The sequence below is a fragment of the Propithecus coquereli genome, unplaced genomic scaffold (assembly GCF_000956105.1).
Source record: "Propithecus coquereli isolate 6110/MARCELLA unplaced genomic scaffold, Pcoq_1.0 Scaffold776, whole genome shotgun sequence".
Lineage (NCBI taxonomy): Eukaryota > Metazoa > Chordata > Mammalia > Primates > Indriidae > Propithecus > Propithecus coquereli.
Window position 1 is genome coordinate 257587 of NW_012153907.1, and position 15644 is coordinate 273230.

The 15644-nt window shown below is 57.8% G+C and overlaps 2 protein-coding genes across 4 annotated transcripts in view; both read left to right on the forward strand.

Annotated features, from left to right (window-relative positions):
* Nucleotides 1–10216, forward strand: part of WIZ (widely interspaced zinc finger motifs) — a 23496-nt gene extending 13280 nt beyond the window's left edge. For both annotated transcript variants that reach the window (XM_012662739.1, XM_012662738.1), the window contains 6 exons: nucleotides 2422–2925; nucleotides 4920–5468; nucleotides 6552–7079; nucleotides 7288–7707; nucleotides 7977–8172; nucleotides 9089–10216. In XM_012662739.1, coding sequence (XP_012518193.1) covers nucleotides 2422–2925; nucleotides 4920–5468; nucleotides 6552–7079; nucleotides 7288–7707; nucleotides 7977–8172; nucleotides 9089–9248 — 2357 coding nt within the window. In that variant the 3' untranslated portion in view covers nucleotides 9249–10216. The remainder of the gene's footprint in view (nucleotides 1–2421; nucleotides 2926–4919; nucleotides 5469–6551; nucleotides 7080–7287; nucleotides 7708–7976; nucleotides 8173–9088) is intronic.
* Nucleotides 10217–13080: 2864 nt separating this feature from the next.
* Nucleotides 13081–15644, forward strand: part of AKAP8L (A kinase (PRKA) anchor protein 8-like) — a 36184-nt gene continuing 33620 nt past the window's right edge. For both annotated transcript variants that reach the window (XM_012662742.1, XM_012662743.1), the window contains exon 1: nucleotides 13081–13133. In XM_012662742.1, the coding sequence (XP_012518196.1) occupies nucleotides 13121–13133 (13 nt within the window). In that variant the 5' untranslated portion in view covers nucleotides 13081–13120. The remainder of the gene's footprint in view (nucleotides 13134–15644) is intronic.

Below are 15644 nucleotides of genomic sequence, written 5' to 3' on the forward strand. Positions count from 1 at the left end.
CCCCCACCCCCGCCGCCGCCACCGCCACCGCCGCCGCGGGACGGGCCCAAGGCCGAGCCGGAGCCGGGGCCCGGGCCCGGGCCCGGGCCTGCGCCCGCGCCGGGTAAGAGCCCGCGCCGGGGAGGGTGCGGGGAGGGGAAGGTCGGCGTCCCGCCCTCCCGTGCCGCCGCCCCGACGCCCACCGTCCAGTCTCCGGAACCCCCCCTCCCCCCGGCCAATCAGTCGCGCGGGCCCCGGGCCTCCTGTGGCTGCTCGCAGGGTTCCGGGCCTCAGAAACACTTCGCTGCCGCTCCTCGGGACCCTTGCCCCATCTGACAGATGTCCCCTGTCCCTCTTGGAGCCCCGGGAGCGTCCCTCGCCACGGTTCCGGTCCCTCGGCGCGGAAACCCACTTCGGTGTTGCCCCATCTGACAGACGCGCCCACCCCACCCGGAGACTTTGACTAAGTCCTCGGTGTCCCAGCTCCCGACGGCCTCCCGGCCTGTCTACTTCTTGCCTCTGTGGGACTCAAACTGAGCAGGGATCTACCTGGCCCCTTGCCCATCACATTCTCCTGAGCGCCTCCGCAGCCCCATCTGACACACAGCCCCTTCATCCTCAGAGCCTCCCCGGGCTCTGAACTCTAAATTTGTGATTCAACAGGCCTCCCAGGCCTCTTTCTCTGAAAAATTAGCCTGGGAAAATGCACCCCTGATTCGCTTTCCCCACATACCCCTCTCCTGGGGAAGCTGCCTAGCCTGATAGATGCCTTAGAAACTTTGCACAAAGTTCTGTGATCCCCACTTTTCCTGTCCCCCATCCGATCACTACTGGCCCAGTCCCCAGGTTCTCACCTTACCCTACTTAGGGCTCAGCTTGTGATGAGTAGACCATCTCTGGCCCCCACATTGTCTTTATAGCCTCAGCTGCCTTGCCTGGTGGATGTTCCTCACAAGTCCTGTGGCACTACCTCCCTGTTCTTGGCTCCCTGCCTCTGTAGTCTCCTGACTGCCTGCACTCTCACCCCCCAGATGGACAGATGTTCCTTCTCATGAGTTCTGCCCAGAAAGATGTCTTCTCTGAGATCCCCTAGTGCGGGAGTCTTGGCTCAGACTTGCGCTGCATCCCCTGACCTGTCCAAGTTCTGGTGGGTGGAAGCTGTTGCTATCCCTGCTGTCATCGGGCAGCATCAATGTCCCTGTGTCATGCTGGTGCTGGGGGTTAAAAGTCAAGTCTCAGCTTTCACGAGGTGAGCTGCCTCCCAGAATGAGAGCAGGTACTGAGGATGAGGAAGAAGGGCCATCCTCTCAGTCCTTCTAGGATGGCCCCAGGACAGCCTGAGCCTTGCTTGGTCTGAGCCTATCTCCCCAACCCCACAGGCCTGGGTTCAGAGGAAAACGCAATGGTGGCCATGGACTTGGGCTCCCCCCCACTCCCTAAGAAGACCCTGCCTGTCCCTGGGGCCCTGGAGCAGGTGGCCAGTCGGCTGAGCAGCAAAGTGGCTGCAGAGGTTCCTCATGGCAGCAAACAGGAGCTGCCGGACCTCAAGGGTGAGTGGCTCAGGTGGCATGGCAGGGGGTGTTGGCCAGGCCGGTCACACTCACACAGGAACTCTCAGGCCTGGGAGCGAATGTGGGGCTCCAGGTTGGCCACAGCTTTCTCTCTGGCACCTTGAGACACCAAGGAGCCACCCAGCTGTCTTCTCTCTTGAGCTTCTGCTGCCCCAGGCATGCATGGCACTGAGCTGCGCCCTCACTGGGCAAGGGAAAGGCATCCAGAGAATCAGTGGGCATGGTGGCCAGGAGCTCACACTCAGACCTCAGTCATTTGCTGACTGTGACCCTTTCTAGCTTTGTTGTCTCCTGTGTGACATCAATTCATCTGTCCGTTGATCCTAAGGTCGTTACTGAGTAGTAGCAGGCCCTGGGGTAGCCCCCAGGGATGTGAGAGGAGCAGGATGAGGGGCGAGGAGGCAGAGAAGCAGCTAGGTGGGGATAAGGGCTCTACAGAGGAAGGAACGTGGGACCACAGAGACCGTAGCTGGACGTCCATCCAGCATTTGGGGCATGAGTTGAGCTGCAGAGGGTGGCTAGAACTTAGATCAGTGAAGCAGGTGGCTGGCAGGTCAGCATTTATGTGAATCTGTTGCCAAGGCACCCTGGTGGTTCAGAATTCTGAAAGGTGTCCCACTGGCTGGAGCACAGAAGGGCTCTGTCTATTGCTGTGTGACTTAGGCACAACTCTTCCCCTCTCTGAGCCTCAGTTTCCTTATTTGCAAACCAGACGGGCTGATGCCCAGCTCATTAGGGTCATTGTGAGGATCAGGAGGGCTTGACAGACTTCCCTGGAGGCTGGGTGAGGGGGACCCCAGGGGAGGGGAAGCAGGAGAGCCAGCCCACGGGCCTCACAGCCTGCTCTCTCCTGGCCTCTGTTGCCCTCCAGCCCAGAGCCTGACCACCTGCGAGGTCTGTGGCGCCTGCTTTGAGACCCGCAAGGGCCTGTCCAGCCATGCAAGGTCCCACCTGCGGCAGCTGGGAGTGGCAGAGTCGGAGAGCAGCGGCGCGCCCATCGACCTCCTCTACGAGCTTGTGAAGCAGAAGGGCCTGCCCGACGCCCACCTCGGGCTGCCCCCAGGCCTGGCTAAGAAGTCCAGCTCGCTGAAGGAGGTGGTCACCGGGGCCCCCCGGCCTGGCCTGCTCACCCTGGCCAAGCCCTTGGATGCACCATCTGTCAACAAAGCCATCAAGTCGCCTCCCGGTTTCTCAGCCAAGGGCCTGGCCCACCCGCCCAGCTCTCCGCTCCTCAAGAAAGCACCGCTGACCCTGGCAGGCTCCCCTACCCCCAAGAATCCTGAGGACAAGAGCCCCCAGCTGTCCCTGAGCCCCCGGCCAGCCTCCCCAAAGGCACAGTGGCCTCAGTCTGAGGACGAGGGGCCCCTGAACCTCAGTGAGTGTGGGTCCCGGGAGCCAAGGGAGGTCCCGGCACCGGGAGGGAAGGGGCCTCAGGTTGGGCTGCAGGGCCCAGGGTGGGGGCAGTGGGGACTCCAGCTCCCATGTCCTGAGTCAGCCAGGTCAGAGCGCTGGTCAAGGCTCTGTGTCCCCTGTTGGGCCGCCCAGCATGTGATCATCTGTCTCCCACTTGACTTTGTCGATCATCCCTGGAGGCCTGGCTGCAGCTGCTGAATCTGCCAGAGTCACCCTCACCACTCACAGGCAGCTCTTGGCCTTCTCTGGGCCTGAGGCTGGGGGCAGTGAAGGCAACCGGGGCCCCCGTGGGCCTGGCTTCCCCAGCGGGAGTTCAAAGCATCCTGGGTCCGGCAGGTAGACAGATGTTCTAGCTGACAGGAGGTCCCAGTAGTTGGCCATGTCTTCACATCTTCCTGGCTGTCCTTGTAGATGTAGCACTGTCCCTCTGTGCCCGGGGGTGGAACCCCATCTCCTGAGTCACCTGTGGGCTTGGAAGGTAGGGTTTGGGCAGAAAGCCTCCAGGCGCAGTGAGCAGGTTTAACGAGGGTGTGTCTTAGAACATACATTTGTGGGCATTAAAGTTAGAGTCTAGGGGTGACCCCAGGGTCCCGGTTGGCACCTCATGTTCCCTTGAAGTTGCTTCCACTCGATCTGCTGTGCTTCCTGGAGCAGGGCCCTGAGCAGGTGTGCATTTGGCTGCATGGTGCTCGGCAGTCACCATCCACCCCACACAGCTTCCATAGAAGGGGAGCCAGGGGAGAGAGGGCCTGGGAGTGTTCGATTTGGCCACTACCTGTCCACCCACACCCTTACCCTCTCCACACTCACCTTGATGCCAAGAGGCGGGGCAGTTCTGCCTCCCAAAACCTCTCAAAAGAAATGCGCAGCGTGGGTCTTGGATCCCAAGCTGCCCGGGCAGCCAAGAATCACATCAGACCCTCCTGCCTCAGTCCCCCAGGGCCGGCCAAGGTGGCGGCCGTGAACCGCCCCCCTGTGTTTTGTCTCCGCAGCTGTAGATAGTGACGGGGGCAGAGAGCTGGACTGCCAGCTGTGCGGTGCCTGGTTTGAGACCCGCAAGGGCCTGTCCAGCCACGCCCGTGCCCACCTGCGCCACCTGGGCGTCAGCGACCCGGACGCCAAGGGATCCCCCATAGACGTGCTCCACGGGCTCATCAGGAGGGACGGCGTCCAGATCCGCCTCCCACCCGGGCGCGGAGCCCTGGCCCAGCTGGGGCGGCCTCCCACCTCCGCGGCCCTCTCCTTGCTCCCCCCCCCACCGCCGGCCAAGAAGGCCAAGCTGAAGGCCGCGGGTATGGCCAGCCCCTGGGGGAAGCAGGACCTCTCGGCCGCTGCAGCCGCCGGCATTTTCTGGGCCTCTGATGTGGAGCCGTCTCCTCTCAACCTCTGTAGGTTCTCGCTTCAGCCGCCCCCTCCTCCCTGCGGGCCCTGGAGCCCCTCCCGGGGCGGGGGGGGTCACAGTCCCCTCCCTACTCTCTCCCTGCCGGGGCAGGGAGTAGACAGGGGCCCTTGGCAGTGGGCTGCTAGGCCCTCTCTCTTGGCCTTTGACCTCCATGACCGGTGACCTTCCCTGAGAATGAAGGCCAAGAGGGGGGATCCTGCCTTTTGGTGTAGAAGGCACCCATATCCACCCCGGGTCTGGATGGCACGTGGCACCTAGGCTGCCGCTTCTTGCCCTCCTGCCTTTGTCCTTGTTGGGACTCGTAGGGCTGTGGAGTCTTGGTTCCATCCTCTGCCAGGACCGAGGGCCCGTTCGCTCTCTGGAGCCTCCCTCGCTTCTGCCGGGTATCTGGCCCCCCTGCCCGACTCCTGAGCTCCCTCGCTTGCACCTCCCCTCTGCCACCACCCTAGCCTGTGGGCATGCTGCTGCCCACACCCAGCCGACCAGGACACTCCTGCAGGTGACGGTGCTAGTGGTGCCACAGTACTAACTGCCCCTTTCCCCTCCCGCTGCAGCCTCCGGCCCAGAGCCAGCACGAGACATCCGCTGTGAGTTCTGCGGCGAGTTCTTTGAGAACCGCAAGGGCCTGTCGAGCCACGCACGCTCCCACCTGCGGCAGATGGGTGTGACTGAGTGGTACGTCAACGGCTCACCCATCGACACGCTGCGGGAGATCCTGAAAAGACGGACCCAATCTCGGCCCGGCGGACCCCCCAACCCACCAGGGCCCAGCCCAAAAGGCCTGGCCAAGGTGATGGGCAGCGGAGGTCCTGGCAGCGCGCTGGAAGCCCGCAGTCCCTCGGACCTTCACATCTCACCCTTGGCCAAGAAGTTGCCACCGCCACCAGGCAGCCCCCTGGGCCACTCACCAACTGCCTCTCCTCCCACGGCCCGGAAGATGTTCCCAGGCCTGGCTGCACCGTCCCTGCCCAAGAAGCTGAAGCCTGAACAAATGCGGGTGGAGATCAAACGGGAGATGCTGCCAGGGGCCCTTCATGGGGAATCGCACCCATCTGAGGGTCCGTGGGGGGCGCCGCGGGAAGACATGACACCCTTGAACCTGTGTAAGTGTGACCCTGCGGCAGGGCAGGGAGAACAACTGGAGGGGTCTCTTCCCTGCCTCCCCTCGGGGTATCCATAGCGCCCAGGGTTGCAGTGGAAGGGAGGATACACAGGTCCAAAGGACACAGGGCTAGCTATGCATTCTTGCTACGCGGACCCCTACAACTGAGCTGCTTTTTGATTCTCCTTTTTTCATACGGGGAGGCAGAATTGTGTCATTCGGCGATGGCAAAAAGATTCTATCTCTTGTGCCATCATCAGTTGGTTGCGGCTGCCAACCAGACTCCTAGGGAGAAAGACTGCAGGGATCAATTAGTGATGTCTGCCATGGGCAGGAGCATAGGAACTGGCAGTGGATATGTGAACTGTGTCTTTCTGGCATTCCTGGTAATTGCTTGGCATATGGAGTCTGAGTCAAGATCTCTGTTCCTCCACAATCTAGCAATGTGTAACCTTGGGCAGGTTTCCTCATTTGGAAGATGGAGATCAGCGTAGTCCCAACTCCATATGGTTTTCTTCGAGGATTAAGTGGGACAAAGCACTTAGCTCAATGCCTGGTTACAGAAAGCTCTCTACACAGTGGCGGTAATGTCACCGTTACTGGCTTCCCTGTTGCACCGTCGCTGTGTTCATTGTGTTCAGGATGATTAAATGCCAGCTGTGTGCTGAGCAGGTGAGGGTGGCCCAGGCTCTGCCTCAGAGCTCATGTGCATTACATGCTCTGTGCCACGTGGGCTGAACTGTCCCCATTTTAGACCCTCGTGGTCACACTGGGAGGTGGGAGTTTTCATCTCCATTTTGCATAGGAGGAAACTGAGGCTCACAGAGGGGGAGTGGCTGGCCCAGGATCACACAAGGAGACACTGTGAAGCCAGTTAGATTTGAAGTGACGGAACAAGCAGCAGGGCTGGATGTACACACAGCCTCTGGAGGCCCAGATGAGGGAGCAAGTCCTTGGGGTCTGGCGGGGGGTGTGGACAGGGGCAGGTAGGCAGCTGGCACTGATATGGGCCTCGAGCTTAGAGGCTTCCTGCCCGCAGCCGCCGCCTCCTTCTCCTCCTCCCCCTCCCCTGGACCCCCTGCAGCGTCCCGGGCAGAGCCGGTGCGCGACATCCGCTGTGAGTTCTGCGGAGAGTTCTTCGAGAACCGCAAGGGCCTGTCGAGCCACGCACGCTCCCACCTGCGGCAGATGGGTGTGACAGAATGGTCCGTCAACGGCTCGCCTATCGACACGCTGCGGGAGATCCTCAAGAAGAAGTCCAAACCGTGCCTCATCAAGAAGGAGCCACCCGCTGGAGACCTGGCCCCTGCCTTGGCTGAGGACGGCGCCCCCACAGCAGCCCCTGGGCCCATGCAGTCCCCACTGCCGCTGTCGCCCCTGGCCATTCGCCCAGGCAAACCAGGAGCAGGGCCAGCCCAGGTTCCCCGAGAGCTCAGCCTGACGCCCATCACTGGGGCCAAGCCCTCAGCCACTGGCTACCTGGGCTCAGTGGCAGCCAAGCGGCCGCTGCAGGAGGACCGCCTCCTTCCAGCAGAGGTCAAGGCCAAGACCTACATCCAGACTGAACTGCCCTTCAAGGCAAAGACCCTCCACGAGAAGACCTCCCACTCCTGTAAGCAGCGGGCGGCAGGGTCCCGGGAGGGCGTCCGCTGGGGCCTGCAGAGCCGGGCAGTGCCCCGAGTGCTCACACTGACCTCAAGTGGGGCCCCTGCAGCAGGGCCCAAGTGGGAGGCGGGATTTGCTCCTGGCCTGGGCAGGGCTGCCTGGGTCTGCCTGCCCCGTTCAGGCCGTGGCTCAGCAGCACCCCCTCCGCCCCACAGCCACCGAGGCCTGCTGTGAGCTGTGTGGCCTTTACTTTGAGAACCGCAAGGCCCTGGCTAGCCACGCACGGGCACACCTGCGGCAGTTTGGCGTGACAGAGTGGTGCGTCAATGGCTCGCCCATCGAGACACTGAGCGAGTGGATCAAGCACCGGCCCCAGAAGGTGGGCACCTACCGCAGCTACATCCAGGGCGGCCGCCCCTTCACCAAGAAGTTCCGCAGTGCCGGCCATGGCCGTGACAGCGACAAGCGGCTGCCCCTGGGGCTGGCACCTGGGGGCCTGGCCATGGTCGGCCGCAGTGCCGGGGGGGAGCCGGGGCCCGAGGCTGGCCGGGCAGCTGACAGTGGTGAGCGGCCTCTAGCAGCCAGCCCACCGGGCACCGTGAAGGCCGAGGAGCACCAGCGGCAGAACATTAACAGTGAGTGCTGGTGGAGGGACGTCGGGAGGGCTACAGGCACCTGTGGGCCCACCCGGCCACCCACCGGGCTCTCCGCTGTTCATCGCCCTTGGTCCCTTCTCCAATTGCTCACCCATTCACTCATCTGTCTGCCATCCTGCCCGTCCAGGCGGTATCCAGTCCCCAGCTGTCCTGTCTTACAAGTGGTGTCCACTTCTCGCTTGCTAAAGGCAAGAATGTCCCCAGGTCCTGGCCTTCTTGCTCATCTCCCGTCCCTCTCCCCACCTTAGAATTCGAGCGCCGACAAGCCCGCCCTCCAGACGCCTCCGCAGCCCGAGGGGGCGAGGAGGTCAATGATCTGCAGCAGAAGCTGGAGGAGGTGCGGCAGCCCCCACCCCGAGTCCGGCCGGTCCCCTCCCTAGTGCCCCGGCCCCCCCAGACATCACTCGTCAAGTTTGTTGGCAACATCTATACCCTCAAATGCAGGTACACTATCCCCAGGGGAGGGAGACCACCGTGGGGAGCCTCAGAACAGTCTGGGTCTGGTGGGGGCTGGGAGATGTCACCTCAAAGGCTGCCCTTGAGTGTGGCGGGGCCTGGGCTGAGGCCTCCTCACAGACAGTGGCATCTCGGAGCATCAGGCTAACACCCTGAGCTTTGTAGCCCGCAAGACATGTGTTCAAATCCCAGCTCTGACACTTAGCAGCTCAGTGACCTCGGGCAAGGGCTTACTTACTCCATGCCTCAGTTTCCCCACCCATAAAACGGGATGGGTAATAGACCTACCTGATAGATCTGTGATGAGGACAAAGTGAGTTTAATATGTATAAAGCATTCAGAACTCAGTCCGGCACATGGCAAGCACTCAACAAATATCTGCCTGATTAAGAAAAAAATAGGTTTACCAAAGTCCACAAGTACATCAGCGACCAGGAAGCTGGCAACTAAGATGGGAGGTGACTCGCCGCAGGCCCTGTCAGAAGCCGCATTCAAACCCGCATCTCTGGAGCCACGAGCTCGGGCACTGGGCCTCTGCACTTTGAGGCCTCTTTTAGGGACAGGAGGACGAGAGGGGCCTGGCGAGTTGGGTAGGATCTGCTTCCTGTGCCCTCTACCATCTCAGATCATATGCATCAGTCAGGTGGCGGAGGTGCTTGGGAAGCCAGGTGACCATTACAAAGTGCCAGTGACCTCTTGGAGGCAAAAGACTCCATGAGACCCCGCTGTGACCCCGTGGTGGGTGGAGGTGGCTGTCCATGGGGAAACATCTGGCTTCTGGGCCCCCACTCCCTCACATCCTGGGCTTGCTCCGTCCACACGGAGTAGCCGCAGGTGTGCCCAGGGATGTGGGCAAGGCTGTGCTTCTGCCTCTGCTCACAGCAGGTTCTCTTCCCGCATGCAGGTTCTGTGAAGTGGAATTCCAGGGCCCCCTCTCCATCCAGGAAGAGTGGGTGCGGCACTTACAGCGGCACATCCTGGAGATGAATTTCTCCAAAGCGGACCCCCCACCTGAGGAGTCCCAGGCCCCGCAGGCACAGACAGCGGCGGCCGAGGCTCCCTAACACAAAAGCATTCCAGATCCCCTCTTGTGCCACCTCTGTCTCTCCTCCTCTTTGTCCTCTTCCCTCCTCTCCCTCTTTCTTTTCCGTTTCCAAAGGAGCAAGCCAAAACCTCAAACCGGCACCCCTTGGGGGGCCGGGCACACTACAGCTGGGCGCCCTTCCCCCAGCCCGAGGACTCTGGGGCCACAGGGTGTCTTCCTTTAGCCCAAGCCCACCTGGTCCAGCGGGGGCAGCAGCCAGGTCTCTGGTGGCAGCTGATCTGGTCACAGGGGAGGACAGCACCCCCCGTGAGTCTAGCAGCCAGGCAGGGCTATGTCTGCCATCCGTGGCCATTTGCAAAGACCCCAAAGACCCCTGTTCTGGTTCCCTCTCGCCCCCATGATTATCCTCTCTCACGCATGTACATGCGAACACACACACGTGCACCTCGTGAGACACGGGATCTGCCCCAGCCCCCCAGTTCCCGAGTCGAACGACCACATCATGCCACGGTGCTTGCTCAGGGGAAGCCATGCTCCCTCTGTGGGGCCCGCCACGGCCTGGGAGCCCCCCACTGAGCCCACAATGCCACGGAAATCCTTGTTGGCCACCCCCAGAGGGGCCTTCCCTGCTAGGAAGAGCTCAGAGCTGACAGCTGCCTCCTGCCATGTCAGTGGCCCCCAAGAGCCTCGGGCTCCCGGGCCTCCGGAGGGTGGGATGGGGGGTGGGACTCTCCTCCCCCACTCCTGTCTCCCTCCCCCTTTTCACTGTTGCTTTCTATGTATAGGTCCCTAGACCTCACACTTTTTTAAAAGCGCGTTTTGTGTAGAGAATAAGGAACGTGGATCTTTTTATTTTGCAATCCTGGGCCAGCTAGAAACCGGGAGCTGATTTGACCTTTTAACTTTTTTCAGTGGCCACGTTTTGGTTATCAATGTAACTAGAAATATGTAAATTAGATTAAATTTCTCTTCTGGAAACACCCCGGGGCAGGCGGCCAGCGTGTGTTTTTCTGTCGAGTGGACAGGCTGGCAATGGCTGGCAGCCGGGGCTGGGATCGGGGCCTCCTCTGTCCAGAGCCCTAGAGCTCCTGGGCTTTTCCCGTTGGCCGCCAAGCCGACCAGACCCAGCTGGGGATGAGCCCAAGTTCCCAGCTGTTGGCCCTCGACGCTGTGGCTGGTGGGGGACTCTGGCCGGCTGGTAAAGCAGAGAAACCGGGCCTCTGGGCTGCCCGTCTGGGAAGGGAGCCAGGATCAAGGAGCAATGGAGCCTAGAAGAGCTTACTGAGGGCAGGAGTTGACCAGCGAGGTGTCTTGGACCCGCCAGGGGAGGGACAAGCACATGTTGGGAGCGTTTGGGGGCCAGCGAGGGTGTAGACAGCAGGGACTTGCCTGCCTTCAGCCTTCAAGACATGTGACGTCTGTTTAGACACATGCACCCGCGAACCCAAGTAACACGAGAAAAAAGAGGAGCCGCTGACTCCTTTGTGATGTTATTTATTTTCTCGCTCTGCAAATGTTTATTGAACATTTCTGAGATTTTAAGAGATTTTCTTGGCTGCTCCTTCTTGTTGATTGCATGTGGTTTTTCAGCTCTTTTCGTTTCCACGAAGTGGCCAAGTGCTGGAAAGTGGGAATGACCTCATGGGGCGTGGACAGCAGGGGCCTCCTCTACCCCGATCCGTTTCCCCTGGGCCCCTCACCATGGCCCTGCCTGGGAAGGAGGGGTTAACGGCCTGCGATCACACACCCACAAGGGTGGTCTTAGCCCGCGTGCTTCGCTTTTCTTCTGTGGGGTCAACATCCATCTTGCCTCGTGGCGGAAGGCCTCCCACTTCCATCCATCTGGAGCTGTGGGTGGGAACATCCAAGACTTAGGAAGTGGAGAGGGCAGCTTATGGGATGAGAACTGACCCAAAGGTGCTTCCTCTTTCAACTTTTTGTAAATCAGTTTTGAAAATAGAAAAGTGAGCCAGGCATGGAGGCTCACGCCTGTAATCCCAACACTTTGGGAAGTCAAGGTGGGAGGATCACTTGAGGCCCAGGAGTTCGAGACCAGCCTGGACAACACAGCGAGACTCTGTCTCTACCAAAAAAAAAAGTTTTAAAAAAATAGCCAGGTGTAGTGGTGTGCACCCATAATCCTAGCTACTTCAGCACGGCCCTTCTCTGCTTAAGCCATTCTACTGTCTTGTCTCAGGCAACGTGGTTTCAGCCTTTGAGCAACTCACTCTTGTCTGTGAGGGCATCGGATGTTCACAAAATCATCAACCAGGGTGAAATGATGGCTGCGACAAATGCCATGAAGGAAGCTACAGGACACAGAGGTGTCCTGCAGCCCTGACTTAGTTTGGAGGACAGGACCCTATCCCTGAGGGTGACGGGGAGATGAACCCCAAAGCCAGAATGCACACCAATCTGAGATCTATGTGCTTCTCATATGGAATTCCTCTCTCAATGCATCATAAATGCCTTTGTTCCATATGGCAGCAAGTTCTGCATAATCCACATTTGGGGGAGATTATTATTAATAAAACATTTTTTCATGGAGAATTCCAACTATAGAATAGTACAGTGAATAGTAAAATGAACTCTTGTTTATTCTTCAGTTATCAGCTCCCCAGTTGCAACTTCTCCCCTTTCCTGTCTGAGTTAGGTGAAGCATGTCCCGGTCATCCAATCAATATCTTAATATTTCAGTATGTTTCTTTGAAGAATATGGACTTTAAAAAATGCCACTATTATACCTAAAGAAATTGACATCACTAATATAAAAAAGTTAGCAATAGCATACTTTAAAAAAATGAAAACAAAAAAGGTACAAGTCATAATTGATGAGTTTTCTCAAACATGCACACTAAGTACCATTTTCTGTAACTGCTGTTTCAAGTTATCTTTTTGAAATTTTGAGCTGTCCCTGACAGTGGTTTCCCCACATCCAGGGGGGCGGTGCTGAGGACAAGGCTGGGGCCAGGCTGCTCTACTGCACAATCTCTGAAGTCCAGAATGAACCAAGAGGGTTTTAGAAGCAAAGTTCCAGTTTTCACGCGTAAGTGTCAAGGACCTTGAGCAAATCATGGATTCCAAGCCTCAGTTTTCTTATCTTTTAAATAGGGAATTAAAAAAAAAAAAAGCTCAGGTTTGGGGGAACATTTGAATGATACACGATACAAACAGAATTATTACATATATAATATAAACATGCTATGTAAATATACAAATATATTATTGTTATGTTGCCATTAATAACAAAACATAGCATTTAGTACACCTAGCACCAAACTGATTTCTTTACATACATTTTCTCGGGTTATGCCAGCATCTTGTTTGGCTCTTAGTTGTAATTTTCACATTCCAGCATGGCTTAACCCCGTGCTCGTTTTGGAGCTGAAGGCCAGAGAAGTTGAGAAAAGTAGCCCAAATTTGCATAGCACCTCGGTGGCAGCGCTGGGACCCAAGCGGTGCCCTGCGTGCGCGGTAGACCCGGCTCCCTCTGGCGGGTCTCCAGGGCACATGCTCGCCTCCCGCTCGGCTGCGCTTGGGCCTCTGGCCTTGCCGTAGTGCACAGCTCCGCCCCTTCAAACTCCACAGGACTCCACCTCTCTGCCGGCTCCTGTTGGCCAATCACTGCGGGCTTAGGATAACCGGGAGGCGGGTAAAAGGCGGGGCTCTTAAGAGATTGGCAGAAGCTTCAGCCACTCGTGTGAGGAGACGCTGAGATAGACAGTGAGTCGGTCCAATAGATGTGAACCCCGAGGCGGGCGCAAGCCAATACGGTCGGGAGGCGGGGTTCGGTGTGTGTATAGAAGTTGCCCAGAGGCTTATAGCCTCTATCGCGGCGTCGGGTGCGCAGAGGTCCCACCCGTGTCCTCAGCCGTAGTGTTCGTCACCGCCATGAGCTACACAGGTGGGTTCTGCAGGGTACGGGTGGGGCTCCGGGTCTAGGGTGCGACAGGGACTTGCCGGTGCCGCGCTGGGCTCACCCACACCTCCCTCGGGGCCCGGTCACTGTTCTCTCTGCGGTCACAAAATGGCGCCGCAGGCCCGTCGCCTCAGGGTCGCTCCCCTCATGCCTTGGCGCCTCAGTTCTCTGTGCTGGCAGCCTGGCGTCCCGGCTCCTGTCCGCCCGGGGTCTTGGCTTCTGTCATCTGGGTCCGCGGGCCCCGGGCCTCGGTGCCTGCGGACCCTGCTCTCACCACCTCCGTCCCTGGCCGGTGGTCGTCAGACCTCGACGCCTCAGGTCGTCCTTTCTCAGGCCTTAGCCCCTCAGAGCATGCAGCGGGCTCGGTCGCCATTGCCGTTGCCGCGCCCTCCCCCGCGCAGTTGCTCTGCAAAACGCTGCAGCTGCCCCCAGCCCCCACCCCACCCACCCTCCTTTGCCTGCCCCAGAGCTGGGAGAGGCGCCAAGCCCCGGGGGGATAAGTAAATATTTGAAAGGTTTGGTCTGAGCTTGAGCCTTGGCAAGGAATGGCTAGCTACCATGTCAGTTCGCCCAGCATCTGTCGAATTTACCGTGTCAGGTGCTGAATAGGCACTGGGAATACTGACAAGAATTCCTCAAGCAGTTTATGGGCGAGCACAGATCTTGATAGGCAAATAAACGTACAGAGGGTATATTCTGGGCTGGTCAGTGCCCTCAGGAGGTTGCTCCATTATAGGGAGTGGTTAGAGACCTCTGTGTGAAGAGGTGACATTTGAGCGGAGACCTAAATGGAGTGAGGGCGGAAAGGTATCTGGCCCAGGGAGCTGTTGCTGTAAAAAGGCCCGGGGGCAGGAGCTGCGTGGCTCGTTGGATCAGCCAGGGAAGCCGGTGGGATTTGAGCAAAAAAGGGAGAGTGGGTGATGAGATCTGCGAGGACACCACCCCCACCCGCCTCCTCCGGGGATATGCTTGGGAGAGATCGTAAACCATTGCTGGGTGAATTTCCAAGGCCGCCTGGGCTTGCCGTGGCAGTGACCAATGAGGTTTCTCCTCCAGGAGCTGTAGACTAGGCCTCCCCCTTTGGTGGGGGTATTACAGGTTTGAGCATGTGCGGTTGCTGGGTAAGCTGCATTCTACTCGGAATGTTCAGGATTGAGAGTGGAACCTGAGCCTCGGGGACTCCTTCGTGGGCTGCTTTAGGTTGGCCTAGGCAAGAAGGTAGTGCCAGTCCTCCTTACTCTGGCTCCCAGGTCGGGAACTTGCCGAGAAGCCCAGTTTTTCAAACAAGCATCTCCCAGCCCAGTGGTTCTCTACCGGGGGTGATTCTGCCCCCAGAGGACATTTGGCAATGTATGGAGTCATTTCTGGTTGTCACCTCTGGGGGTGGGGGTGCTGCTGGCATCTAGTGGATAGAAATCAGGGATGCTGCTCAATATCCTCTAGTGCGTGGGGTTCTTTATGGTGCCACAAAGGTTTATGTGGCCCCAAACATCAGTAGTGCCAAGGTCGAGCAGCTCTGCCTAAACCTTTCTGTAGCTTTCCTAGTTCAGGAGAAAAGATACTAGGGTTGTTGTTGACATCTCTGGAATTGGGATGTAATTCTCTTTACCGGGTCTTTCCGAGAACTAGAAGGTAGTTTTAAGGTTTTTAGGGGCAGGACTGCTGAAGAAACCAGAAGATGAGTGGTCGGATGCTGTAGGGTAGCTTAATAATTGAGCATTTGTTTTTATAGATGAGGAAACTGAGTTAGAGAGGTCACTGGTGGCCCAGGCTGAATTTCAGCTCTAGATCTTGTAGTCTGCAATTCTGGGTCTGAGATAGCCAAGCTAATGAGGTAATGATTTTTCCCCTTTGATCTTGAGACACTGAAAACACAGTAGCTTTATAATTGGAATCTTTCCCTTTTAAGAAGTCAACCACTAAAGTCAAAGGTTGATTTTCAGTCACATTTCAGACAACTGTTAGCTTTAAGGATAAGGATAAGCCTTGAACCAAATGTTACCATTATCATTAAACATAAAAGGTGATTGATGTAATATATGTTTTTGTTAACTCATCCAACTTTTGAACCCAGTTACTTTATTTATACTTGGGAAAGGAAGCACCTTCTCTAATACTGAGAGGGAAGATGGCAGCAGTGGAAAAACAGGACAAAAAAATCCGAAATCACGCCTTCAAACAAAAGTCTGAAACGCTACCAATCTTTTTATAGAAATATTTATTACCTCAGTTTCTTTGTGTAAGAACGGGCACATGGTTTAGCTGGGTGGTTTGGGCTTGGGATATCTCATGAGGTTACATTTAGGGTAGCTGTCTGGATTATAGTCATCTGAAGGCTTGACTGGGGCTGGAGGTCCCGCCTCCAAGGTGACTTAAACTCCTGTGCTGGCAGATTGATGCTGGCTGTTAGTTCTTTGCAGGTGGATCTCTCCAGAGGGCTGCTGGAGGGTTCTTACAACATGGCTGGTTTCCCCCAGACTAGGGAATGAGCCAAGA